At 37.5% G+C, this 27,720-nt stretch overlaps 1 protein-coding gene across 6 annotated transcripts in view; it reads left to right on the top strand.

The window, feature by feature from the left end:
* The window catches only part of ARAP2 (ArfGAP with RhoGAP domain, ankyrin repeat and PH domain 2), a 355,345-nt gene that overhangs the window by 139,402 nt on the left and 188,223 nt on the right, over positions 1-27,720 (top strand). For 5 of the 6 annotated variants that reach the window (XM_055434098.2, XM_055434096.2, XM_055434095.2 and 2 more), the window contains 3 exons: positions 291-408; positions 10,351-10,479; positions 23,858-23,997. In XM_055434098.2, coding sequence (XP_055290073.2) covers positions 291-408; positions 10,351-10,479; positions 23,858-23,997 — 387 coding nt within the window. The remainder of the gene's footprint in view (positions 1-290; positions 409-10,350; positions 10,480-23,857; positions 23,998-27,720) is intronic. The other variant, XR_008687007.2, reaches the window with a different exon arrangement.

The raw sequence follows: 27,720 nt of genomic DNA, 5'->3' as shown, positions 1-27,720 counted from the left end.
GAAGGTCTGAGTATGAATAGGTATCTTCCCTTTTTGAGTTATTTAATTGTTCACCGAGTTAAAAAAATTTTTTTTTCCCGATTATATGGGCACATTTTACACGTACATGAAAATATGGAGAAGATCTGAATAAGCTGTTTCCCCTAGATGCTCAGAGAAACTAGTTAAACGTCCTAAGAGGACACTTGCAGTATCATTCGGTGGTAGATGCCGGGCAGGTGTTCCTGCTCTAGCATAAGGCCACTTCTGTGTTTGACGTATATTCTGAAGAAATTTTGCTTCTCTTGCAGATATCTCCTGTGATGGAAGCAGAAGAGTTAACTAATGACATATTAGCAATAAAAAATATAATTCCAACAAAAGATGATATCTGGGCCACATTTGAAGTCATAGAAAATGAAGAGCTCGGTAAGTGGTTCTCATGCTAGGGATTTTTAAATTCCTTAGAGTGTGAAGAAACACTGGTTTTGTGAAAAATCATTACTAACATTTTATGTTTTTATAAAGTTTCACATCCTATTATGACTTCCCTTCTACTTCAGTGCATGCATTGATATATGTTGGTGCTACTTGAGGTTGCCCTCCTATGATTTTATTATTAAAATAATTAGATTGTTTTATTGACTGTAAGTTTATAGTGTAAAATATTAGTCGTGTATGTTGCTGCCTCAGGAAATAAGGCCTCATTTTTAAGAACAGGCAGTGTGATTTGTAACAATATTCTAAATGTCACCACCACCATTATTCCTGTATGCTGCTTATTTAATAAGGATACTGATTTAAAAGATTATTATTTTAAAAACTAATTTTGTTTTAAGCCTAGCAGAAGGTTCCTTTTTAGTTTTTTACTTTTTCATCTATCTAGTGGAGTGGATCCGATATTTTGTCATTTTTTAAAATCTCAGGTACAGAAGAATAAAGAGAGCTTTTAAAATGCGTTGACCACCCCAAGAATAATAAGCCTAACATTCTTATGACACCATTTGGTTTTAAAGACCTCTAGGAAAAAAAAAAAAAAGATGCAGAATGTCTTTTTATCTTGACCATCTGTCTAGTTCATACCTGCTTAGGTCTTGGGTCTCTTTCAAGTATAGATGTCAAACTGCCAAAAGTAAAATCTTGCCACCTGCAAGCTCAATACAAAAATTAAAATTGAACATTAAAAATAACTCATTGCATATTATTAAGTCTTATAATCAGTGTTAGAATGAAATGGGATTATCAAATACTTTGTCTTTCATTACTCCATCTTGATAGTTTTTATTCCTTTATTCTTTTTATCGTTCACTATTCTTTAAAAATGTAATTTGTTTTAAAACACTACTTTCCAATATTCATTGCCAGGATTCAGTGACACTGGTCCTTTGGTGTCAGTTCACACTGTCTCCCCCATAGTCAGGCTCAGTCTGGCCTCTCATAAAGGTGTTTTGCTCAATGACTCCAGCAACCCCCCACCTGCCAAGTCCAGTGGATTTGCTTCTGGCTTTACTTTGCTTGTTCTCACTGTAGCATTTATTGCTAATGACCATTCCCTTTTACTTGAAATGCGTTCACTCTGTTTTCATTGCTGCTTTGATTCTCTTCCTAGTGCTGGAATTGTTTTATCTCATTTGTCAATTCTTCATCTGTCTATCCCCAAATAGTGGGTTTCTGCTGCTGCTCTGATCTTTTTTATCATCTTTTCTCATTTTGCTTTCTTTATAAGACAATCACTATAGAAGACAATCACTTCTATACCTTGTGCTTGACTAAAATGCAAGAAGGTGTTACCCAAGTGTGCTTTTATTCCTCCCCTTCTGGCCCCCTTGTTTACCTCCTTTAAAACCCAGACTAAGGGTTCCATCGCACTTTGTCTTGTCATTTTTGTTTGTTTGTTTGTTTTTTACGGTGCCTATCACAGTGTCAGACTTTGTTTTTTTGGGCTCCAAAATCACTGCAGATGCTGATTGCAGCCATGAAATTAAAAGACGCTTGCTCCTTGGAAGGAAAGTTATGACCAACCTTGATAGTATATTAAAAAGCAGAGACATTACTTTGTCAACCAAGGTCCGTCTAGTCAAGGCAATGGTTTTTCCCGTGGTCATGTATGGATGTGAGAGTTGGACTGTGAAGAAGGCTGATCGCTGAAGAATCGATGCTTTTGAACTGTGGTGTTGGAGAAGACTCTTGAGAGTCCCTTATACTGCAAGGAGATCCAACCAGTCCATTCTAAAGGAGATCAATCCTGGATGTTCATTGGAGGGACTGATGCTAAAGCTGAAACTGCAATACTTTGGCCACCTCATGCGACGAGTTGACTCACTGGAAAAGACTCTGATGCTGGGAAAGGTTGGGGGCGGGAGGAGAAGGGGACGACGGAGAATGAGATGGCTGGATGGCATCACCGACTCTGTGGACATGAGTTTGAGTGTACTCCGGGAGTTGGTGATGGACAGGGAGGCCTGGCGTGCTGTGATTCATGGGGTCGCGGAGAGTCGGACACGACTGAGCGACTGAACTGAACTGAACTGATCACAGGGATTTATTTTTGTCTTTCTTGATGAGAGCTCTTTAGAGGGAACAAGGGACTCTGTTTCTATTTCTAGTACAGATACAGTTTTTATCTCTGACAACAGTGCCTAATAACATTTGCTATACAATTAAAATGTTTTGCATAAGTGAAGCACAATTTTGTATTACTGTATAGTTCAATAGTGGTAAAGTCTTGACTTTGGTTGTTTAATTTTAAGGAGAAGTGTGTAGGTTACCAGCTTCATTTGTGAGTAAAAGATAACTGTCAGCATTACTGCCTAAATTATCTTTGCTAATCATAAATAGGTTCATATTATTTTAAAATCATTTAAAACCCTTTCATTATTGGAGAAAAGACAGTCTCACCAGTAAGTTGTACTGGAAAAACTGGATAGCCACATGTAAAAGAATCAAATTAGAACGTTTTCTTACACTGTATAAAAAAATAAATTTAAAATTGATTCAAGACTTAAATGTAAGACCAGAAACCTTAATACTCCTAGAAGAGAATGTAGGCAGAACAGTCTTTGACATAAATTCTAGCAGTATCTTTTGGGTCTGTCTTCCAAGGCAAAAGAAACAAAAGAAAAATAGCACTGAAGAATTGATGCTTTTGAATTGTGGTGTTGGAGAAGATTCTTGAGAGTCCCTTGGACTGCAAGGAGATCCAACCAGTCCATCCTAAAGGAGATCAGTCCTGAGTTTTCATTGGAAGGACTGATGTTGAAGCTGAAACTCCAATACTTTGGCAACCTGATGTGAAGAGCTGACTCATTGGAAAAGACCCTGATGCTGGGAAAGATTGAAGGCAGGAGGAGAAGGGGACGACAGAGGATGAGATGGTTGGATGGCATCACCGACTCAAAGGACATGAGTTTGGGTAAACTCCGGGAGTTGGTGATGGACAGAGAGGCCTGGTGTGCTGCAGTCCATGGGGTCACAAAAAGTTGGACACGACTGAGCGACTGAACTGAACTGAATTAAACTTCATAGCTTGTATACAGCAAAGAAAACCATCAACAAAAATGAAAAGACAGCCTACAGAATGGGAGAAAGTATTTGCAAGTCATACATCTGTTAAGAGGTTAATAGCCAAAATATCTAAAGAACCCCTACAAATCAATAGCAAAAAAAAAAAAAATCCACAAACAACTCAAAAATGGACAGAGGATCTGATTAGACATTTTTACAAAGGAAACATGCAGATGGCCAACCAGTGCATAAAAAGATGCTCAACATCACTAATCATCAGGGAAATGTATTGCTAACTCAAAGCCACAATGATATTTCATCTCACAGTTGTCAAAATGGCTGTCATCAAAAAGTCTATCCATAGCAAATGTTGGTGAGGATGTGGAGAAAAAAGAACCCTAGTATACTGTTGATTATGTAAATTGGTACAGCCACTATGGAAAACAGTGTGGTGGTTCCTCAAAAAAATTAAGAATAGAATTACTGTCTGATCTAGCAGTTCCACTCATGGGTACATATCTGGAAAAGACAAAAAATGTGATTTGAAAAGATACATGCTACCCTATGTTGATGGTGGCATTATTTACAAATATGCTTGTAGACTGGGAGTACTGGGAGATCTCAAAGGCCTCCTTAGCTCTTAGATAGTTGATGGTCTCCTCTATACTTCTGTTGCTGTTGATTTTTAGGAAGTCAACAGCAGAACAATGAATCATGGATTTGGGGTAGGCATCCTCTCCTTACCCCTTATTCTCTCAAGGGTTGAGTTAAAGGATATGCCCATGTCTCAGTTCTGGAGGTCTGTGCCTTTGGTCATTGGTCCTCCAAAATGAGAGCAATAAGCCAAATGGATGAGGATAGGAAGGAATTATATATATATAGCTGGTACAGGGAGAAGGAAATGGCAACCCACTCCAGTGTTCTTGCCTGGAGAATCCCAGGGACGGGGGAGCCTGGTGGGCTGCCGTCTATGGGGTCACACAGAGTCGGGCACGACTGAAGCGACGCAGCAGCAGCTGGTACAGAGATTGCACTATATCTGAAACACTCTTTTTAAATTTATTCTGGGAAAATGAAGGGATGCTTATCCTGAAAATGACTAATTATCAACTTGCATATGCCAATTAGTATATCACAAATGGTAACATTGGAGTCAGGTGTTGTTGTTTTTTTTTTGGTTCCTTCTCATTAATTAAAGAAAAGTTGATGAAAATATAAAAAGACTAGGAGGCTTCAAGCTGTTTTGACTGGTAAATGTCCAGATATATAATCAAAGGAAAACCCCATGTACATCAAGAAAGAATACATCTGATGGAGTTAGGAATTCAAATTTGGCATGGTCTTAATGATTGGTCAACCATTCAAGTTGAAATTGCCTGAATAGAAAACTAAGATTATTTTTACTGCTTTTAGAGGAACACAGCTAAGAAAGCAACAAAGGGACCTGTGATTATGTTAACTTACTGGAGCTGATGGGACCTGTGGAGCCACCTGACCTTCTGAAATGTTAAGAGCTTTATTTCTAGTAACATGCAGGGAAGATAAAGTGAAATGTAAAAAGAATATAAAAGTGAAGGCATTGGTAGTCCATAAGATTGTGGTTGATAGGAAGAATGTCAGCAGGGAATTGGTGCTTTTTCTAATGTATATATAAATCCTCCAAGTAACCAAAGCAACCAAAAATAAATAAATAAATGAATAAATAAACAAGTGAACCAAAAGGGCTGGATTTTATTTTCACTGCCTGTAAACTTTAAAACAATAGTTCTCTACCTAGTTATTTCCAGTGCCTCCTTTGTATAATAGATATTTTGTTTGTTCCCTTTACTATCTTGAGAGATTCTACTACAGTGGGTAGCATTCCCTTCTCCAGGGGATATTCCTGACCCAGGGATCAAAACCAGGTCTCCTGCATGCAGGCAGATTTTTTTTTACCATCTGAGCCACCAGGGAAGCTCATGTAAGTGCTCTGGCCTTCCAATATGATTGAAGATAATAAAAATAGATTCTTAAGTTTATAAATGGAATTATCATAGATATGATAGGTACAAATTCAGACTGATATAAGCATGTCAGTTTGTGACTCATGTATCATTAGCAGAATTGCCATCATTGGTGAAATGGTGTCTTTGTTTAGCCTGCTATAACAGAATTGGGATCTTCCCTGGAGGCTCAGACTGTAAAATATCTGCCTACAATGTGGGTAGTCCCAGGTTCAATCTCTGGGTCGGGAAGATCCCCTGGAGAAGGAAATGGCAACCTACTCCAGTACTCTTGCCTGGAAAATCCCATGGGTGGAGGAGACTGGCAGGCTACAGTTCATGGAATCACAAGGAGTTGGACACGACTGAGACTTCACTTCATAACAGAATTACACAGGAGAAATTTCTTACATTTCTGGAGGCTAGGAAGTCCAAGACCAAAGTGCCAGCAGACTTTGTTGCTTGGTGAGGGCCTGCTTCTTGGATGACAGATGGCCATCTTTTCACTGAATCTTCACATGATGACATGGAACTTTGTGGGATTCCTTTTATATAAGAGCATTAAACCCATTGGGGCTTCCCTGGTGGCTCAGCGGTAAAGAATCTGCCTGCCAGTGCAGGAGACATAAGTTCAATCCCTGGGTCAGGAAGCTGAAACCCACCTTAGGAGACGGTATCATTTTTTACCATACTTCTGGTATTTTAATGCTTCACTTTAAGAATGAACTGGTCCCCTACCAATGTAGCACCCTACCCCTTAGTTCCCTCATATACTGAAAAAGGTTAACTGCTCTTGGGGCTTCATTTAAGTGGCTTCCTCCCCGAGAGGCTCACGTTGGTGAAGCAGCTACTTTCTACCTAGCAGCGTCATAACAAAATGTCCTCTTCCTTCTCATATCTACCGTGAGGTGGAAGATCCGTTCCGTTCCGTCGCTCAGTCGTGTCCGACTCTTTGCGACCCTGTGGACTGTAGCCTACCAGGCTTCTCCGTCCATGGGATTCTCCAGGCAAGAATACTGGAGTGGGTTACCGTTTCCTTCTCCAGGGGATCTTCGCGACCCAGGGATCGAACACAGGTCTCCCACATTGGAGGCAGACGCTTTAACCTCTGAGCCACCAGGGAAGCCCCAAGATCAGTTCATTTTTATTCAGTCTTTCTGGTCCTTCTCTTGATTGACAGGGTGCTGTCATCCTCTGAGAGACTTGCATGCTCTAGATTTGACACTCAAATTTTAATTACTAATGAAGTCATAATTGTCTCTGGAAATCCTAAGTCTTTACTGCCAGAAATTTAAGGATAACACCAATTGTTTCAGGTGGAAATGCATAGTTCTCTGTTTAGCAAGGGAGGCCAGGTTTAATTCTACGGACAAGATTTTAAAATACTGAGAACATGACTTACCTAGCTAAAGAATCACCTCCACACCCTGTTCTTAACTAATTACGCTGAATTTTCAGCAAAAAGTTTAATGCTCTAGAGATAGTGTGAGTGCATGCATGCTAAGTCACTACAACCATGGCCCTCTCTTGCTGACTGCAGCCCACCAGGTTCCTCTCTCCATGTGATTCTCCAGCCAAGAATACTGAAGTGGATTGCCACCCCCTCCTCCAGGGATAAATAGTGTACAGATCAGGTTTTGTTGTTTTTTTCCCTAGTATTACCCTAATGCCAGCTGACTTATGTAATTTATCATGACAGATGGTTGTAAATGTAACTATTAACAAAAACGTGTTTACTTGTAGGAATTTATATGCCAACATTTGATGACTCAGTTCATTTTTCCAGTCTCTTACCTCTTTTGTAATTGTGTCATTTGACAGTCTAAGTATTTATCTTTTCATCCTATTTTTCAGCTCAGTTTTTATGCAGGAACTTGGATCTTCAGGATTTTCATTCTCTTGAATTATTTAATATTGATGTGAAAACATACTTGGCTAATTTTTGCAAATCTATATTTGCCTCTCTTTCTGCTGTGATATATTTCAGTATAACTAAGAGTACCTTTGAGGTATCACTGTTGTATCTACTGGTAATAGTGACCCTCTTTAATACAAATGTCTAATATTTGGAAGTCTCATTACAAATTCTTATAATAAAGGAGCGTAAGCTTTTATTTCAATCCAGATAGTTTTGCAGTTAAGAATAGTATTCCTACCTCCAATCCAACTGCAGTATGATGAATTTCTTGACATAAAGGATGTTGAAACTTCTTATTTCCTTACTATCTTCTCACTAAGGATAGGAAAGTGAAGGAGAAAGTGTGAATTGACATTGTTTTTCACTTTGCTTATATTACCTTTTGTCTCAGAAATATCTTGGTGAGTTGATACTTTTTCCCCAAAATTACATATGTGAAAATCATCATGGGGAGGTTTATATATCTATACAAAGTAAAACCAGGTGTAATAGTTATGATTTGGAGTTTGGGGCTGTAAAGTCAGATAGATTTGAGAATCAAATCTCTGTTGCTCACTTGAATCAGCTGTTTGATTTTAGGCAAGTAGATGAACCTCTCTGATTCTTGGGTTCTTTTACATGTAATGTAAATAATGATAATTTGTAATGAAGAGTGTTGTAAGAGTTGAAAACAGCAACTGATGTAAGGTAGCCAGTATATATTATGTTGATACATAGTTGTTATTCTAGAAATGGCAACTGTTAACAGGATAAGTAGTGTCCCATGATTTTTGCCAAACCTCTTATAAATTTATTTTAAAAAACAGGATTAGTGTAGCACAAAAGATTTTGCCTGATTTTCAAAGAAGTATATATGTCTGCTGATCCATTTACAATTATTTACTGTTAATTTATGGATAACCATAGAAATTTGTAAGGTATTTTATCCCCCAAGTATTTATTATTGAACATCTATTATGTACTCAGCACTCTGCTTTGTGAAAGGGATATATTTATAAATAAGAAATAGGTTTGTCTCCAAGATGTATGACTTAGTTGCTCTGTTTTGTTTTGTCTTTTTTTTGTTGTTGTTTGCAATCACCATCACAATGCCTAGGCTTGCACCAAGATGCACAGAATGCAGACCTGCATTTCACTGTACTGAATAGGAAGCAAAAAATCTAGTTATTTACGCTAGAAGGAAAAAAACAAGTTCCAGAATGCTGTGCTAATAAAAGGGAGACCAGTACTAAAGAGAATGTGATACATTTGGTCTTTTTTATTACTTGTGACTTTGTGTATAGAGCATGGGTAATATATAAGTGTGATGCTGTTGACATAGACTCTGTTGTTTGTTATTGGCATTACTACTTTAACCAAAAACAAAAACCCTAGTAGGAGGTTATGAAAGAGTTGAGTTGACTTATAAAGACTGTGGTACCAGGAAACTTACATCCACATCTTCACGTTAGAGCTTACTATTTCAATTATGCTATTTTCAGTACACTATGAAAAAACTTGATTTTTTTCTCCCCCAGCATATGCTTCTGTTACAAGATTTTATTAAGTGATTGGCATATTTTGACCAAGCTTCCCAGGTGGCACTAGTGGGAAAGAAGCCACCTGCCAATGCAGGAGACTTGGGTTCGATCCCAAGGTTGGGAGTAGGAAATGACAACTCACTCCAGTACTCTTGCCTGGAAAATCTCATGGACAGAGTATCCTGGCTGGCCACAGTTCATGGGGTTGCAAAGAGTCAGACATGACTGACGCATGCATGCACACATGAATATTTTGATCAGCAAAAAACTTTCCTATGAAATTTTGATTGTAATTCTAAAAACCTGTGGGGTTTTTTGGTTCATTAACTCTATGCTAAAAACTTGTGATATATTTAAAAGTATGGTTGCCTAAAACAGAATATATATGGATGAGTATTTATCAAGGAGAAATTGTGAAGATGTGATCAACTTTTTGCTTGTTAGCCTATTATATGAACTGTTAATGGATAATATTGCTGCATAATGTTTCTGATATTTCCAGTAATAGTTAAACAGAGATTACTCAGTACTGTTTGATAATGATTATCTTCTGTTCTTTTTGAAGTTATACTTTATAATTTCATATAAGTTGATTATCAGCTGTAAGTTGTTTACTAGTGTTAATCAGAAATTATGCTAGTCTTGTTGGGACAAACAAAGGATTTATACTTAGTACTGGACCAATTACTAGTACTTTTACAATTATTTAATTGTGTATGCAAACAGGCATTTTTCCATAAGCAAACCAGAATGTTGTTTAAATTAAAAAGTAGAGTAATTCACTATTTGTTGTACAGAAAGGTAGCTTTTTTTCTGAGATTTTTATCTAAAAAATGCTCTGCTCTGCTGTGCTTAGTTGCTCAGTTGTGACTGACTCTTTGCGAACCCATGGACTGCATGTAGCCTGCCAGGCTCTTTTGTCCATGGAAATTCTCCAGGCAAGAATACTTGAGTGGGTTGCCATATCTTCCTCCAGGGGAATCTTCCCAACCAGGGATCGAACCCAGGTCTCCCACATTGCAGGCAGATTCTTTACCATCAGAGCCAGCAGGGAAGCACATGAATACTGGAGCACATAGCCTCTCCCTTCTCCAGGGGATCTTCCCAACCCAGGAATCGAACCGGGGTCTCCTGTATTGCAGGCAGATTCTTTACCAGCTCAGCTACCAAGGAAGCCCTATCTAAAGAATAACACCTCTGAATTTTTTAAAAAGTAGTTTAATAACAAACAGATGTCCCTGCAGATTTATTTATACAGTGAATTTTATTACATGATTAATGCTGTTCCAGGTCATAGGGCATCCTGTATGTAGTCCTAGCACTATTCTTGTGTACTATAAGATACAATCATGCTTGTAATGCACAGAGCTTTTTAAAAGGACGTTTTAAATTTTATAATCAAAAAAAGTTAAGATTGTTTTGGTAATTTGATTTATTTTTTTTGCAGAACGTCCTCTTCACTACACAGAAAATGTGTTGGAACAGGTGCTTCGATGGAGTTCATTAGCTGAACCTGGCTCTGCTTATCTTGTAGTGAAGAGATTCTTAACCATTGACACAATTAAACACTATAATGGTAGGTGCTGATATTTCACATTCCAACTATGATTGAAAATTCAAGTGGTTGAAGGACAATTATTATGGCACAAGTGTTCCTTGAAAATGTAAAAAATGGGTAGCTAAATGCAGAATCTACTAACTTGTTATTGCAGAATAGAAAGAAGAATGTATAGACCAAATGCCATGATCAGATTTTCCCAGTGGGTAGCACCATGATATTAGTTGGTTAATTTGATAGTATCAAGTAAAAGATTCTGCAGGAGTGTTCTTCTTTTTAAGTGTTTGTTTGTTTTATTGTCATGCTTGGGTGCTTTCCTAATTTTTAGATAGATGGTGAATCATCCTGAGTTATGCTTACATTTGAAAGTTCTCTGGGCACTCAAGAAGAGCAAGCTCTGAGATTGTGTGCTTGTTAAAATTCTCACCTATTTTGCCATAATATTGGAAAACAAATGTAAAAATACTTCTAATAGTGATATTTGCCATCCAGCTGGGAGAAGACATGTACACATGTAAGGTTAAGTCAGAAGTTAGCCAACATGGGGGAACTATGGAAGACACTCTCTGAACTTATTTGACATATCAGAAAACTTTCATTTTGAAACTTTGATTTTTCTGTTATGTTGACATTAGCTGACAAATTAGAAAGAGATTTCCTGACACACAGTCTATAAACCAACTCTGAAGGCAGAGGATTCAAATTTTATTAGATGAAATTTACCACAGCTTTTCTAATTCATATTCATAATAACCATTACTATTTATTAATCATGTATTTTATTAACTGAGCTCCTTACATACCAAAACTCATTTAAAACTTTTTTTTTAACTTCACCATGAGTTATATTGTCATTTGAATTTTACAAATGAGGAAAGAGCTCAAAGAAATTAAGTAACTTGCCTCCAGTTCACATATTTATTAAATCCAGTAAGTCTTACATGTGAATCTGCAAGATGCAAACTTTCAAAGATATGAATGTGCCTTTGCATGTCCAATCACATAAGTTAGTTCATGTGTCTGGCATACACTGTCACATGTGTACATCCTCTACCATTGGTTTTGCTTTTGTGAGCTTTACTGTACTATATAGAGTACAGTAGTGCAGTATCTTTACTTCAAGCCCAGGATGTCTGGAAGCAAGCCTAAAAGCAGCAGTGATGTAACAGTACTGCTATTCTGTGCCAAGCGATAACCATGGAAACAAAAGTGAAAATAATTGAGAGAGTGGAGTGAGGCGAAAAGATGATAGACATCGCTCATTCTTATGACATGAATTGTTTGACCATCGGCACGATTCTCAAGAGCACGGACAGATCATGGAACATGTGAAGTCTGCTCTGTGATGATGTCAATGATAATATAAAAGAAACGTTCAAGAATAATGGAGGAGATGGAGAACCTTCTCAGTGTGTTGATGCAGGATCAGCATCAGGGTGGAGGGCCGTGCAGTTTCATGCTGATTCAAGAGAAGGTGAAAAACCTTTATGAAGGCTTGAAGAAGAAATACTGTGAAAATTAGAGGGTGCATTTTTTAATGTTAGCAACAGCTGGTTTCATCAGTTCAAGGCTAGAGCCAACCTTCACAACATAAAAGTGACTAGGCAGTGAGTGCAGATACTGTAGCTTTCAGGGAATTTCCTGATATGCTTTAGGAAATAATTGCTGAAAACACATATTTACCCAAGCAGGTTTTTAATATGGATAAGACAGGTCTGTACAGGAAGAGGATGCCAGACCTAAGTTACATCTATACAGAGAAAAGTTGATGCCAGGCTATAAAGCAGTGAAGGATAGGCTAACTCTGTTGTTTGGTGGCAATGCTTCTGGTGATATCAAGCTGAGACTTCTCTCATTCAGAGAACCCAAGAGCCCTTAAAAACATTGCCAGGGGCTCTCTTCCTATTGTGTGGAAGAATAACCGCAAAGCCTGGGTTACACAGGGCATCTTCCAAGATTGATTTTTCCACTAGAGTATCCCAAAGGGAGAGAAGTATTACTTGGAGGACGTCCCATTCAACATTCTTTTGTGGCTTGACAGTGCTCCAGGCCACTCCCCACTCATGGACAGTTTTCGTCCCATCTTCAAAGCAGTGCATCTTCTACTGAATACCATGTTGCTCACCCAACCTGTGGACCATTATAGCAACTTTCAAGAAATATTACTTATGACACAATTTTCATCAGGTGGTAAAGGTGAATGATGAATCAGGAACAACTTTGAAACAATTTTAGAAGGACTCTAGCATCTAAAAGGCCATTAATTTTGTTTTACTTCCCTTGGCATGGGGTTACTGCTGTCACCATGAATGGGGTTTGGGAGAACCTTTGCCTACAATTTGTTCATGATTTTCTTGGATTTGAGAAGGTAGATGAGAAGTCCATCTCTGGCAACTCAGTGACTCTCAGTGAGAAGCTGAGGCTATATCTACAAGAAGATAACTTCATTGAACTCCTTGCTCTGCAACACAAGGGGCTTATTAATGAAGACCTGATGGAATTGGAGTCCCAGAGAAACAGTGAAGAGAGACAAGAGAAAGCAAAAGTAACTGAAGAACTGAAGAGAGTCACAATTCAGGAAATGGCAAGAGATTTTCTTTATTTGAGGAGTAACTGATTTTAAGGCACAAGACTCAACATAGAACGGTACACAGTCTGCAACAGCCATTCAGAATGCAGTCCAGTGCTACCACGCCACCTAATGAGGAAAAAAAAAAAAGAGCTACCACCCAGACATTCCTGGATTGTTTTTTCCAGAATAGATAGAATTGAATCCAGCAAGGAACCAGAACCTGTGCCATCATCAGGCATGAGAGAAATTTCAGCTTTCCCTCTGTCTCCTATTGCTGATGGTCCTTCAGCTCTACCATCTCCCATCTCTTCTGTCTCCTCCAGTCTGTTAATTCTTCTTGCCTGTTTATTCCATGCCAGCCCCTGTATGCCAGCTGTTGTACTGTGCTTTTCAAGGTACTGTACTATAAGATTAAAAATGTTTTATTTTTGAGTTTGTTTATGTATTATTTGTGTGAAAAAATATTATAAACCTATTATAGTACAGTACTGTATAGCTCATTAGGTTGGGTACCTAGGCTAACTTTGTTGGGCTTATGAACAAATTGGACTTATGAATGTGCTCTCAGAACAGAGCCCCTTTGTATGTAGTGCCTTACCATACTGGATTTGAGTACAGGTTAGTTGTCCTCCTAATTAAAAAAGAGTTGGGGAGGCTGGTACAGCTCTTAAATGTGGTAAAGCTAACTGGTACGATTGCAGACTCTTAACTAGTAGTGACAAGTCAGTCAGTATATCTGGCTACTATACCAAACTACAATAGACTGGGTGCCGCATGGTATATGTGTGCTGAGTCGTGTCCAACTCTTTGTGACCCCATGGACTGTAGCCCACCAGGCTCCTCTGTCCGTGAAATTTTCCAGGCAAGAATACTGGAGCGGGTTGCCATTTGCTTGTCCAGGGAATCTTCCTGATGCAGAGATCGAACCTGAGTCTCTTGTGTTTCCTGCTTTGGCAGATGGATGGCTCATAAACAGAAATTAATCTCTCACATTCTAAAGACTAGAAGTCTAACACCAGATGTCAGCCTGGCCAAGTTCTGGTGAGAGTCCTCTTCCAGGCTGCAGACAGGGGACTTCTTGTATCCTCCCAGGGTGGAGAGCAGAGGGAGGAAGCAAGTTCTCTGTGACTCTTCGTTGTGGTTGTTCTTCAGTTGCTAAGTCATATCCAACTCTTTGGGACCCTATGGATGTAGCCTGCCAGGCTCCTCTGTCCATGGGATTTCCCAGGCAAGGATACTGAAGTGGGTTGCCATTTTCTATTCTAGGGATCTACCCCCCCACCCCCCACCCAGGTATCTACCCAGCATCTCCTGTATTGGCTGGCAAATTCGTTACCACTGAGCCATCAGGCAAGCCCCTCTGTGACTCTTTCAAGGACGTGAATCCCATTCCTGTAGGTCCTACCCTCATGACCTCATCTAATCCTAATTACCTCCCAAAGGCCCCAAACCACCTAATACTGAGTAGGTAGATTTCAACATATGAATTGGGGGAAGCATAAATACTGGGTCCTAACTCTACCCTTCATATCTTATGATTACATAAAAGTATTTTTACAAAATGCAAACTTCTATGTCATTCTGGCCTTATTAGCATCTAAATAGAACAGGTGTTCATTTTGCTGTAGAAATTAATCTATTATACACCTTTACCTTATTTAATTTCTTTCTTCCTCCTACATAATGATTTTGATTACATCCTCCATATACTGCTTAAGGATTGCAGTAGAAGTTCTCTCTAGTCATATGATTGCTACAGTCTTCCCTGTCATATAGCAGTGGTCGTTGGGTGGTGGAGACTTTTGTCCTCCAGGGACATTTGGCAATATCTGGAGATATTTCTGTCACACTGGGTGGGGTGGGGCTTCTGGTATATAATGGTTAGAGACCAGAGATGCTGCTAAATATCCTACAATACACAGAAAGTCTCTTTACAGCAAAGAATAATCTGGCCAAAAAAGTCAGTGGTGTCATGTTGAGAATCTCTGATTTAGATAATGTATTAAATCTGGTCTAGCTCGTAAATTCTGTAATTCTTTCATTTTAATGTTGAGATAAATGTTTTGAGCTTGTAAACGAAGTCCTGTCAACATAAAATATATTAAAGGTTCTCAAGACATTTCTTTTAGAAAATAAGTGATATTTTCATATTTTGGGGTGAGAATTTTCATGTCTTTAATATTCCTGTAAAATGTCTCTAAATTCTCCATGTTGCAAAATACTTAAAATCCCACACTTAGACATAATAACTTGGACTTCCCAGGTGGCCCAGTGGTAAAGAATCTGCCTGCCAATGCAGAAGACGCAGGTTCAATACCTGGGTCAGGAAGATCCCCTGGAGGAGGAAATGGCAACCCACTCCAGTATTCTTGCCTGGAGAATCTCATGGACAGAGGACCCTGGTGAGCTACACTCCATAGGGTTGCAAAGAGTCAGACTCGACTAGGCACATACACACAGACATAAGAACTTAGTTCTTATTTGAATGTTAATAGACTAGCCACTTGAATAAAAACAGACGAGAATAAGATCTTAAAAGACTATAATATAGAAGGTTTTGTACAGGTGGGCCTGAGGGATAATTCAAAGCAATGATACCATTCAGTGCTGTTAATCTTTGCGGGGAGGGGGGGGGAGGGTGGGAATCATCAGTGTTAGACTGAGCGAGTTTAGAGCAATCACATAAAAGTAAAATCTTTCTGTTGTTTAGGGGCAAGAAGTGGTTCAGTGACAGACTGTTAATTGGCTTTACCTACAAACTGGGTAGGAAGATTGGGCATGGGATGCCTCACCTATCGTTATTTCCCCTTCTGGGGATTATGACTGCATCCTGTCATGAAAGCATAAAGGTTCTGTAAGGTCTAGACAAAAGCAACTTTCATAAAACCTGGGAATCCAAGCAATGGAAAGCAGCTTACGTGAGAGTTTCAGGGACTTGGATGGTGGAATATTCTCTAGAGTAACATGTCAGTAAACTCTTGTGTTACTCTCATATCTCCTGCATTCTTGTGACAGGGTGGGAACTGAAACTTATCTCTGCCCTTGCACTCGTCCCCCTCAGTTTACCAAACCAGTATGCAACTTGCTATTATGATAGCTACAGTTCTTTCTACCGGGAAATTATGTCCTTCTGCATGGGAAAAAAACAAAAAAGTTTTAGAGTAACACCCTCAGGAAATACATTAATTAGACTATTTCCTGTTAGTAGTTATATATATTTTTGGTCAAAAACAGGATTTTTTTAATTAGAGCTTGATTTATATTCAGATTGTCAAAATAAAATAATATTTTTCATTATGGTTGGTTCTGCATCTATCTTCTTTTAAGATTGTGTCATTTTAAAGAAGGTCGGCCTATTGTTTGTTTTTAAAATCAATTTCTTAAGTCATAATCTTTTTCTTGCAGTTGTGTCTCACAGCACCCTGGGCTTACAAGTACTGCTTGTGGGGGGCCCTGTGTCATAGATTTTAGGTTGGCTAGGTGTGCAGTCTACTTTGTCTCTGTCTTCGCAAATGTCTCCTAAATCAATCACAGGGACCACTTTCTCCAGAATTATTGCTTCATTCATTACATGGACTACTCCTTCAAATTGGAATCTAAAAGGAAAATAATGAAAGTAAATGTGATTTCTCTGTCAGTTTGTTAGCAGAAAAACTGAAATCATCTCAGAAACACATCGGTTAATGTTTTCTTTTCCTTTCTTAAGATTTTCTTATTCTAACCTGCAGGCCAAGTAGAAATTAGGAGAGTTTTAAACAAGGGTGGTTGATTACAACCACATTTTTCTCTTAATAATGAATTGCTTATGTGTTAGTATTTCATTAAAATATAACGTAGCTCTGCCACCTCCTTTACATCCTGTCCCTTCATACCTGATACCAAGTTGCCACAAATTTTAGTGCCTTTCTACCTATCTGTATCTCCCCTTTATCTATACGCACACACTCATGACTTGCATTTCATTAATTGTATGATAATGTTTCTGATTTTATGTAACAAATTAGAGGCATATATTTTTGTTTGATATTATTATATTTTCACTACCTCTTTGCTTAATGAATTTTATCAAATAATAAGTTTAGGGGTTTGAAGTGTTTAGGGGATTTGATTTTCTTAATTTGCTCACTTTATCTCAAGACTTTAAAATATAGACATCACATGAATAGATTTTAGAAGCATTTAATATCTGCTCATTCCTTTAAGGTAATGAGGAAATATACTTTACTTTTATGGAAGTATATGAAAGTAAAGAAATTTTCTGTTGTCTCTACTTAAATCACATATTAGTTTTAACATCTCTTTTATAAGATAGGCATAAATTTATAGCTTCTGTAAAGTTCCAGAATAAATAATTGTATGTTGCAGGAGTCTTACTTTAAGCACTAAACTTCTTTAATATGACCCCAATAGAAGTCTAGATACAACAACAGAATCAAGTTTTACTGATCTCAATGGGGAAGAACTACTTTTAAGATAGAAGATGTAACTCAAATGCAGATGCCTGTGGGTTTCTAAATTTAGATTGCTACTTAAGACAGATGCCTTGGAATTAAATATGCATTAGAACAGAATAGATGAAAATGCAACTGCTTCTGGCAAATTCAGACCTGGGAAGCTGAACCATCCACTATGGACTGACTTAGAAAATAAAAGAATATTCCAGCAAAAATAGTATGAGTTCTTAAATCTTAGGCTAGCTGAAATAATTTATATTCCATTCCTCATCAAATCTTTTTAAAGCCAAAGATGTGTAAAAGTTGAAAGTAAATCCGGCCCACTTCACGTGGAGGTGCTTCTCAGAAATTGATAACAGAATAGAAGAGTACGCAGTACTCTACTTGGTACAGTATGCTGTGTTGTCATCAAAATGCCATGGAATCTCTGGGACTTTCCAGTCAGTCCTCCAGTAAGAAGCTGCATTTACAGTTTTATTGCTTATGAATAATTAATTACAGAAGGGTGTCTTCAGGCTGCTTGTTCTATTGAGCATTGCTTCTTCAATACAAGTAACAAAGGAAAACACACTGGGAAGTAGCGGGATATTTGACTTTTTCTAGATTATGTTCAAACAGTTCTTGAGTTTGGCTTCTACTTAGTCTTAGAACTAAATTTTATTCAATGTATTGTGAATGAATGTCATAAAATGAGTGAACTATATCAAATTCTGCTTCTTCCAAATTACAGAATATGTGTTCTATTTAATAAATATCAAGCAAAGAATGGGAATAATTTTTAATTTGATAGACATTTGAGATGTCAGGCTGGAAATACTGCCAAATTTGTGGAATATTTTCGAGAGAAAATAGGGCTTCCCTTGTAGCTCAGCTGGTAAAGAATCCACCTGTGATGCAGGAGACCTGGGTTGGATCCCTGGGTTGGGAAGATACCCTGGAGAAGGGAAAGGCTACCCATTCCAGTATTCTGGCCTGGAGAATTCCATGGACTGTATAGGCCATGTGGTCACAGAGAGTCGGACACAACTGAGTGACTTTCACTTTCAAGAAAATGTCTCATGAAGATTGCTCCTTAGCATACATGAGCAGGGATGGAACTTGATTTTTCAGATAATGTGTAGGCTTGAGGAAATAGTCTTTGCCAGTGAGAGAAGAAGGGAGATCCATAGAGATCACGGAAAATAGACCCATTTGTTGTATATTCCCTTGTCATTGCTCTGATCATATATGAGATAATATTTATTGGGCATCAGATGCTGGGCTGAAGGCTCTGCATATGCCATCTCATTTAATATTCCTTATAGTCTTAAGAGCTTTTTTACAAGTATTCTCTAAGCCTCTAACTAACTTGCTATGTTAGTTCTCACATAGGTTGTGAAGGAAAATTCAAAACTCATATTATTCTAAAAAGCAAATATGAAATTATTATTTTTTCAAGAACAGATAAGATTGGGTACATTCAGAGCGGTATGGTCAGAGACTGCAATTATTATTTTTAAGAGCTAAATTATGAGACAAACATGACTTTTAATGTATTCAAATCCTAAATTTTATCTTTAGAGTTTTAGAGACATGAATAACAAGTATGGACTGGGAGTAGTTAGAAAAACATCTTCATGGAAGAGCTGGGTCCAGAAGTAGGAATAGAATTTGTATAAAACAAGAATGGAATTTCCCTCAAGTTCATCCAATTTGAGGGAAATTGATCAACATAAGTCATGCCATAGCAACAAAGATCAGCTTTCCAAACAGCGTATTATGATCAACTGACTTATAAATAAATATCATTTTAACTTAATGGTTTATAGAGATGAGTAGAAGGAATCTAATTTATTTAGCCATTGAAAAGTCAAGGAAAGAAATTTAAACTTTTAATGTTAGGCAAGTGAGATATTGAGTAGTAGAAAAATAGAGCTTTGGAAAGGGGATTAACATGATAAAATAGTATTTGAATAACACCAATCTGGAATTATATGGAGTCACTAGACAAGCAGGCCATGAAGTTCTAGAATCCTAGAATCTGAATATTAAGTAGAAAAGGCAGGAGTCAGAAGATATTGGCAAAGAAGTGGAACTGAACCCCAGAGAAAATATCTGAGAGAACAATGGTCTGAATTGCCATCTGACTGGACATGAAGGATAAAAGCATAGTATGTGTTTTAGAAATATTCTCGGGTTTGTGTTTTCCCCTCTCCCCTATCCCTACTACTCCTCTGTCTGTCTCTGTGCCTCTTTCCAAGACCCTCCCAGCTTCTCCACAGATGAGCTTTTATTGGGATCAGGGACCACTGGTTAGGAAATACTGTTTTTGTCTAGGGCTTCCCTGTTGGCTCAGAGGGTAAAGTGTCTGCCTGCAATGTAGGAGACCCAGGTTTAATCCCCAGGTCAGGAAGATCCCCTCGAGAAGGAAATGGCAACCCACTCCAGTACTCTTGCCTGGAAAATTCCATGGACAGGGGAGTCTGGTAAGCTACAGTCCATGGGATTGCAAAGAGTAAGAACTTAAGGTTGCAAATGGTTTGGAAAAGTATTTTTGAAGGGCATCTGTTTCATAGTCCTAGTAACATGTCTGATCTATTTAAATAACTAAATTTGACCATTCTGTGTTGTTTTATACAAGAGCTTTTCTAGTTAATAGCAGAAGTACAGCACAATATAACTAAGAATACCAGTCTATTCTCTTACCTATGGTTAACTCTAAAGAACACTCACTGAACTCCTACTGATCCTTTCTTGCCCTGGCAAACACCAGGAGGGGTTTGACTCTCTGGTTATTATTGTTTTGTTCAATTCCTAAATCATGTCCAACTCCTTGTGACCCCATAAACTGAAGCACGCCAGGCTTCCTAGATCTTAATAAGCCTTTTTGCCCAGGATGAGGTTGAGGAAGTGAAAACATAAAAGCAAAGTACCCCATGACTGAGAGACCACATAGTACTAGGAGTCTGGAAAAGTGAATTGTTGAAAGCCATTTAATTTATACCCTTCGTTATGTTACACACTGAGTCATGCACTATGTCCCCAAAATGTATAGCTTCATCTTGGCCCTTAAATGGTGGATATTTTTCTACTTATTTTAACATTGTTAGTCTCATGGACAAAGGTGCCTGGTGGGCTGTAGTCCATGGGGTCACAAAGAGTCGGGCACGATTGAGTGACTAACAGCAACAGCAACAGAGCATACAGAAATTTTGTCATGAGAGCTTTTAGAAATTCTTTTAGGCCCTCTATATTTATCATAGAAGTTTATATTTCAAGTTTCTTTTTGCTCTTTCCTTCTTTATGAGTCCCTTAATAATATATGCATCAAGATTTAGCTAAGAGGACTTCCCTGATAGTCTAGTGATTAAGATTCCACACTTCCACTACAGGGCACTTGGGTTCAACCTCTAGTCAGGGAAGTTCCAAATGCTGTGTAGTGTGGCCAAAAAAAAAAAAAAATTGAAGGTGAAGATTTAGCTAAGATACTCAGTTGGTAGTGGTAGTTTAATCATTAAGTCGTGTCTGACTCTTGTAACCCCATGGCCTATAGCCTGCCTGGCTCCTCTGTCCATAGAATTTTCCAGGCAAGAATACTTGAAGTGAGTGAAGTAGCTCAGTCATGTCCAACTTTTTGCAACACCATGGTCTGTAGCACCAGGCTCCTCTGTCCATGGGATTTTCCAGGCAAGGGTACTGGAGTGGGTTGTCATTTCCTTCTCCAGGGGATCTTCCCAGCCCAGGGATTGAACCCGGGTCTCCTCATTGCAGGTAGATCATTTACCACTAAGCCACCAGGGAAGCCCAGGAAAGCTGTATGTACTCAATTTCATATGGTTTATTGAAATAAATTTTAATAAATATGCATTCAAAGGTGACAATAATGTTTTTGTCCTAAGCCTGTTTTCTTTTTGACCTATTAGTGGTTTACTTAAACACTAGACATATGCTTATTTCTTATTGGTAAAATTAGAAAGCTTTATTAAACTGAACAAAAATATTAAAAAGGTATAATCAGAAGGTGTGAATGGAATTGGTTTGGCTTAAGCAAAATGTAACATCTGTATCTCACAACTTGATTATAACTTAATGCTTTTAAAATACTTTAGCTATTTCTAAATCAATAGTATTATACATATCTTTCTCCACTTTTACGTTCTTATTCTAAATCAGCTGAATCTCTAAGCCCACCCGCTATTTTCTAAATCGCTTACTGTATTTCTCCTATCAGGATATATAAGCATTGTTTGTTAACCTATGTTTACTCTGCCTCTAACACTGCACTGCAAGTCCAGAGACCATCTCCTCGGGTATTATTATATATTATTAGAATCAAATGCATACTAGACTCTGAATACTTCATGAAGAAATGAATTGATGTCATATGAATTTTGCTGAACACTAGTTATATGTATATTTTTTTCCTTTATCTTCTCATTGCATTAAAATAATCTTTCAAGTCTTTTAATTGGAAAAGTGTTATTTTTAATTTAAATAGAAGCTGGTTAGCTATAAAATACTAACTTGAAATATTTTTTCTATGAAATTGACTATTAAGAGATTGTTCCAGAAGACAAATTTTAGCAGTGTATTTTTCAGAAATTATTTTCAAATCACATACTCCCTAAAAGAACCTATTTTAGTGTGGCATCATGATTAAAAGAATGTTATTTGTGGTAGTATGCAGATCATGAAAACTACTTTTGTTTGTCTATGGTTAAGATCAGTGATGTGATGCAACATGTTGCTTTTTGCTTCCAGATTGTCGTCCTATGCTCATATCTGAGTTATAAGGCAGTACTTCAAATTTTTCTAACTTGTTTTCTTATACTAACTATAATTGTGAACATCTGTGTATTATTTGCTGTTTGAGTAAAGGTTTTCCATAACCAAAGGATTGCTAAGTTTAAGACTATAAAAGTTCTTTTTCTGAAATCATTAAAGTTATCTATAAATTTTAGAAACTATGAGTGAATATTTAAGAGTTTCATCACTTACCAGGAAATTGCTAAAGGTCTTGATCCTGATGTGGTGTCCCTCCCTACATCTTTTGAGGACACTATCTAATGTGAGGGCTACAACAGTCTGCAAGATAAGTGTCATTAACTCCTGTTCTACAGAAAAAGCAGGAGCTGACCCCAGGATGACCATGTCATGACTACTTGGCTTCAGGTTCCTTTTCTTTCCTTTGTTCCTCGTTTCTTAAGCAGATAATTAAATAATGTTGAGATTTCAAAAAGAAAGTTGTAAATTGGAGATATAGTGATAAATTTATTCATGATAAATTTATAGATTCAATGTGATTTTATTATCAAAAATGTGGTTTTTAATGGAACCGTTGAAATGATTTCTAAGTGTGGTAGACAGATTATTCCATAAGCATTATTGGACATTTTGCCTCATTTACCCTTACCTGTTTCATAGAATGTTTCTAATGTCTGAAAAATTACTGAATTCCTGAATCAGAATTCCAGAAGAGATTTCTCTTTTACCTGTGTATTTTACATTGTTTATATGAGTGCTATTCATTCAAGAAGTAAAATGCAAGCTGATGATATAATTTTAAATTGCCTAGTAGCCACATTTAAAATATACATATATAAATATACATATGTATCAGTTCAGTTCAGTCGCTCAGTCGTGTCCGACTCTCTGCGACCCCATGAATCACAGCACACCAGGCCTCCCTGTCCATCACCAACTCCCGGAGCTCACTCAAACTCATGTCCATCAAGTCGGTGATGCCATCCAGCCATCTCGTTCTCTGTCATTCTCGTCTCCTGGCACCCCCAATCCCTCCCAGCATCAGACTCTTTTCCAGTGAGTCAATTCGTCGCATGAGGTGGCCAAAGTATTGGAGTTTCAGCTTTAGCATCAGTCCTTCCAATGAACACCCAGGATTGATCTCCTTTAGTAGGTGAAATTAACTTTACTTATATCTTCTATTTAAATTCAGATATCCAAAATATCATTTCAACATGTAATCAATACTATAAAATTGTGATATATTTACCTTTTTTGGTACTGCAAAATTGTAATATATTTACCTTTTTAGGTACTAATTTTCAAAATATGTATATCTTACACTCACAGCACATCTCAGTGGAGACTAGCCATGTTTCGGGTGCTCATTAGGCAGTAGCTAATTGAACAGCATAGGTAGGTCTGTATATTACAAAGAGATATAAATAGATCTGGTCACTGGATCTGTAGCTTGTGTGACACTCTCTTGACACAAGGCGTTCCCAAAAATTAACTAGAGGCTTCTAAATTGTAGGAAAGAAGTTATTATTTTGTATCATCAAAATTGAAAATACAGAAATGTTTTAGATTCTATTCCAAATAAATGAAAATATACCTAACTTGCAAAAGTAAATGTTGTACTTTACAGAGAGGAAGGCCCTGGAAAATATCAAAGAGGGAGTCTTGAAAGTCAAAGAAGAACCATCTAAAATACTCTCTGGAAATAAGTTTCAAGATCGGTATTGTGTTTTACGAGATGGGTACCTCCTTCTTTACAAGGATCTGAAGGTATTTACATAATAGTAGTTGAATATGTGTATATTTTTGTGTGAGTTAACATTCTTATTTCAGACCTCTAAGCCCTATCTCTTGGAGTTCAAGGCCTATAGTAAATAAACTGCATTCAACCTCTAGGAGGCTGGCAGAAAGGTAAAATCACATAGTCACTATGTAGAAGTTTTGGGCAGCTTTTAAAATAGTTGTTCGTTCTGACTTGTGATCCAGCAATTCTATTCCTAGGTATTATATTCACTGGAGTGCTTGTTCAAGAATATTCATAAACAGCTTTATTCATAAAAGCTAAAACCTGGAAATATTCCAAATGCCCATCAATCGGAGAATGATATATTCAGACAATGGAATGCTACTCAGCAATAAAATTGAATGAATTTAGCAACATCAGAGAAGGCAATGGCTCCCCACTCCAGTACTCTTGCCTGGAGAATCCCATGGACGGAGGAGCCTGGTGGGCTGAAGTCCATGGGGTCGCTGAGAGTTGGACATGACTGGGCGACTTCACTTTCACTTTTCACTTTCATGCACTGGAAAAGAAAATGGCAACCCACTCCAGTGTTCTTGCCTGGAGAATCCCAGGGATGGGGGAGCCTGGTGGGCTGCTGTCTATGGGGTCGCACAGAGTCGGTTACGACTGAAGCGACTTAGCAGCAGCAGCAGCAACATGGGAGGATCTTCAAATCCTTTTTGAGTAAAAACAGTTTGACACAAAATAGTACCATGTGAGTCTATCCATAAAAGTTCAAAACAGAGGCAGAATCCTCTATGGCGGTAAAAGTCAGAAAGTGTTTGCTTGGGGTATGGAATAGCATTGTACCAGAAGCACAGAGATACAGTCAGTAGGGTATTTTCTAGGATTACAGAAATAAATGTTCTCTATACAGTTTTGGGTGGTTGTTACATGGGTATATACAATAACATCTCTACTTCCTTGAGATTCAAGCAATATCCAAGCAGTTATTTTGAATGTGGAATAACCACAGGACCGAAAGATACTTTTTCCACTGAATTATAAAAATTCACTTGAATAAACATTGCTTGCATACTTCAGGTGTGTGGTGCTTCACTATGTTGTGTTTTGGAGATCTATAAAAAAGGACCAGACTAGTATCATGTTATTTAATATTGTTATGAAAGAAGAGTTATTTAGTAGCTTTCCAAAGTTCTACAGTCCCATTTTGCTGTGACTTTTATTGAGCTCTTCACACACTGACCACTGTCTTATATGTTCCTCCAGCAAGGAAGCCTTCAGGTGGGCATAAATAAATCTTAGCTTCCTACTTTGTGTATCCATTTAATATTCATATTCTTCAAGGACAGCAGAATGTCCAGGCAGAGAGCTAACAAACAGCACTGAATTCTGCAGCCCTTATCCCTCTCTTCCAAGAGCTGTATTATATACTGGAAATCCACGTTGTTGTTCCAGCTGATAGAGTTGGTGGGGAGTCTGTGTAGGTATCAAGTAATTGTTATCATTTATTATTGTTTGATATCATTATTCACATTCTTCAGTGCAGGAAGAGTGAAGTTTGCAGAAATAAGGCACTTAAGAATTCTAAGTTATATGAAATAAACACATCACATTTTTTAAAGATTTATTTATTATTTTTTGTCTGTGCTGGGTGTTTGTTGCTGTGTGAGCTTTCTGTAATTGTGGTATGCAGGATTCTCATTGTGGTGGCTTCTCTTGTTGCCAAGCACAGGCTCTAGATGCTCGGGCTTGAATAGTAGTGGCGTGTGGGCTCAATAGTTGAGGCTTGTGAGTTCTAGGGTGCTGGCTCAGTGGTTGTGGCACATAGGCTTAGTTGCTCTGTGGCATGTAGGATCTTCCCAAACTGGGAATCGAACCTGTGTCCTCCATACTGGCAGGTGGATTCTCAATCACTAGACCACCAAGGAAGGCTCCAACACATCACATTTTAAAGTTCATGAATTGTAGGTTTGTGTTTGTGAAAGGAAATGCTAAACCTCACAACTGAAATTCTAGCCATCTAAGAACTGAATCTGATTGAATCCTGTTTGGGTTTCTTCAGTGAGTCATCCAGCTTGATCTTCATTAGGCTCATTTCCTTCATCCCAGTCGTTCCATTTATATGTTAGTTAATGGTCACCTTTGTAGTTGGATATTTACTTAGTGTCATTTAAAATCATCCTGGACTTTTTAGTTTCACTAAGGAACCGACACTTCCTCTGTGTAGCAAGAGAAGGTTCTGAAAACAACTAGTATCAATAGCAGTGCAGTCATAATGGCCCCAACTAACATTCAAGTGGTTAATCCACAAAAGCAGAGTTCTGTACATTTTACTTCAATTATCTCACTTTATATTTTCAATAATCCTATAAAAGTAGTACTGTAATTATCCCCCTTGACACATGAAGAAATGGAGTCTACCAAGATATTACATAACTTGCTCAGGATCATATAGCCAGTAAGCAATAGAGTCAGAATTCACTCCCAGGTGTCTAATTCTAAAGGCTTTATGCATGGACTCACTAAAGAAAAACATTTGTATTATTTTAGCCTGATGTTTTTTCTGACAGAATTTTACTTAAAGAGGATAGTGTTTTTCATTTTAATAGTACCAAATATTTTCAAATATGACATTTCATACAATTCAGTTTCTTATAATGTTTTTCCCCAAGCTGGTGTAAATTTTAAAATCTGCCACAAGGAAGCCTGTACATGGAGATGTTATTTTTTTAGATGAAATGATTGTATTATTGAGTTAAAGAATCTAATCCCTTAACAGAATGATTTTTAAGAATATGTATCTTTTTGAAAGGATCATTCTGCTTAATCTAAAATAATTCATACAAATTGGTAGATACTGGTAGGACTGAGTGCTCGTCTGAAAGAAGTTCTTGTTTTTTGACATTTGAAATATTTTCCCCATGTTGATTGAAATATAATTGACAAAAATTGCACTTGTTATAAAAAATATGATGCTTTTGATATACATATACATTGTGAAATGATGACCACAATCTAAGTTAATTAATTAATGAATTAATAGTCATTGCCTCATATAGTTTTGTGTGTATTTGTGGTAAGAACATTTAAGATCTACTCTCTTGGCAAGTTTCAAGTATACAGTGCTATTAACTGTTGTCACCATGCTATACTTAGATCTCGAGGACCTATTCTTTCTGCATAACTGAAACTTAGTACCCACTTATCAACACTTTCCCATTTCCCTCAGTCCCAGTCCCTGGAAACCACCATTCTACTCCCTGTTTCTTTGTGAGTCTGACTTTTTTAGATTTTGTTCAACACATTTAAATGCAATCATACAGTATCTCTCAGAAAGAGTGTTCTTTAAAGACACTGAACACATTTTGTTTCTATCACAGTGACCTCAGGTTATGTAATTATAGTGTTAACTGTTTGAAAGTTGTCTTTATTCATCTGTCAGAATCAATTAATGTGACTGATACTTTCATTTGCACAGTAAAGCAGGCAGATGAGGGACATGGTTTTCCTGTAAACTCAAACCACTATTATTTTCAACATATGGTGTTATTTTGTTGGTTATTTCTGCATGTTGCTGGTCTTTTGCTTTTAATATTGATGGCCAAGTCATTGGCAATGTTGCTTTTCAAATGAGTTTACAGTAAATAATCAATAGTAAACTTATCTGAATACAGATTTGACTATGCTTTTGACAGTTGCCCTTAATATATGTGCTTGTATATATTTAGAAAATGATTTACTGAGAA

Source organism: Moschus berezovskii, chromosome 5, assembly GCF_049115385.1.
Source record: "Moschus berezovskii isolate FMDL1 chromosome 5, NW_MosBer_1.0, whole genome shotgun sequence".
Taxonomy (NCBI): domain Eukaryota; kingdom Metazoa; phylum Chordata; class Mammalia; order Artiodactyla; family Moschidae; genus Moschus; species Moschus berezovskii.
The sequence above is the reverse complement of the archived record's forward strand: the minus strand, read 5'-3'. Positions and strand labels throughout refer to the sequence as shown.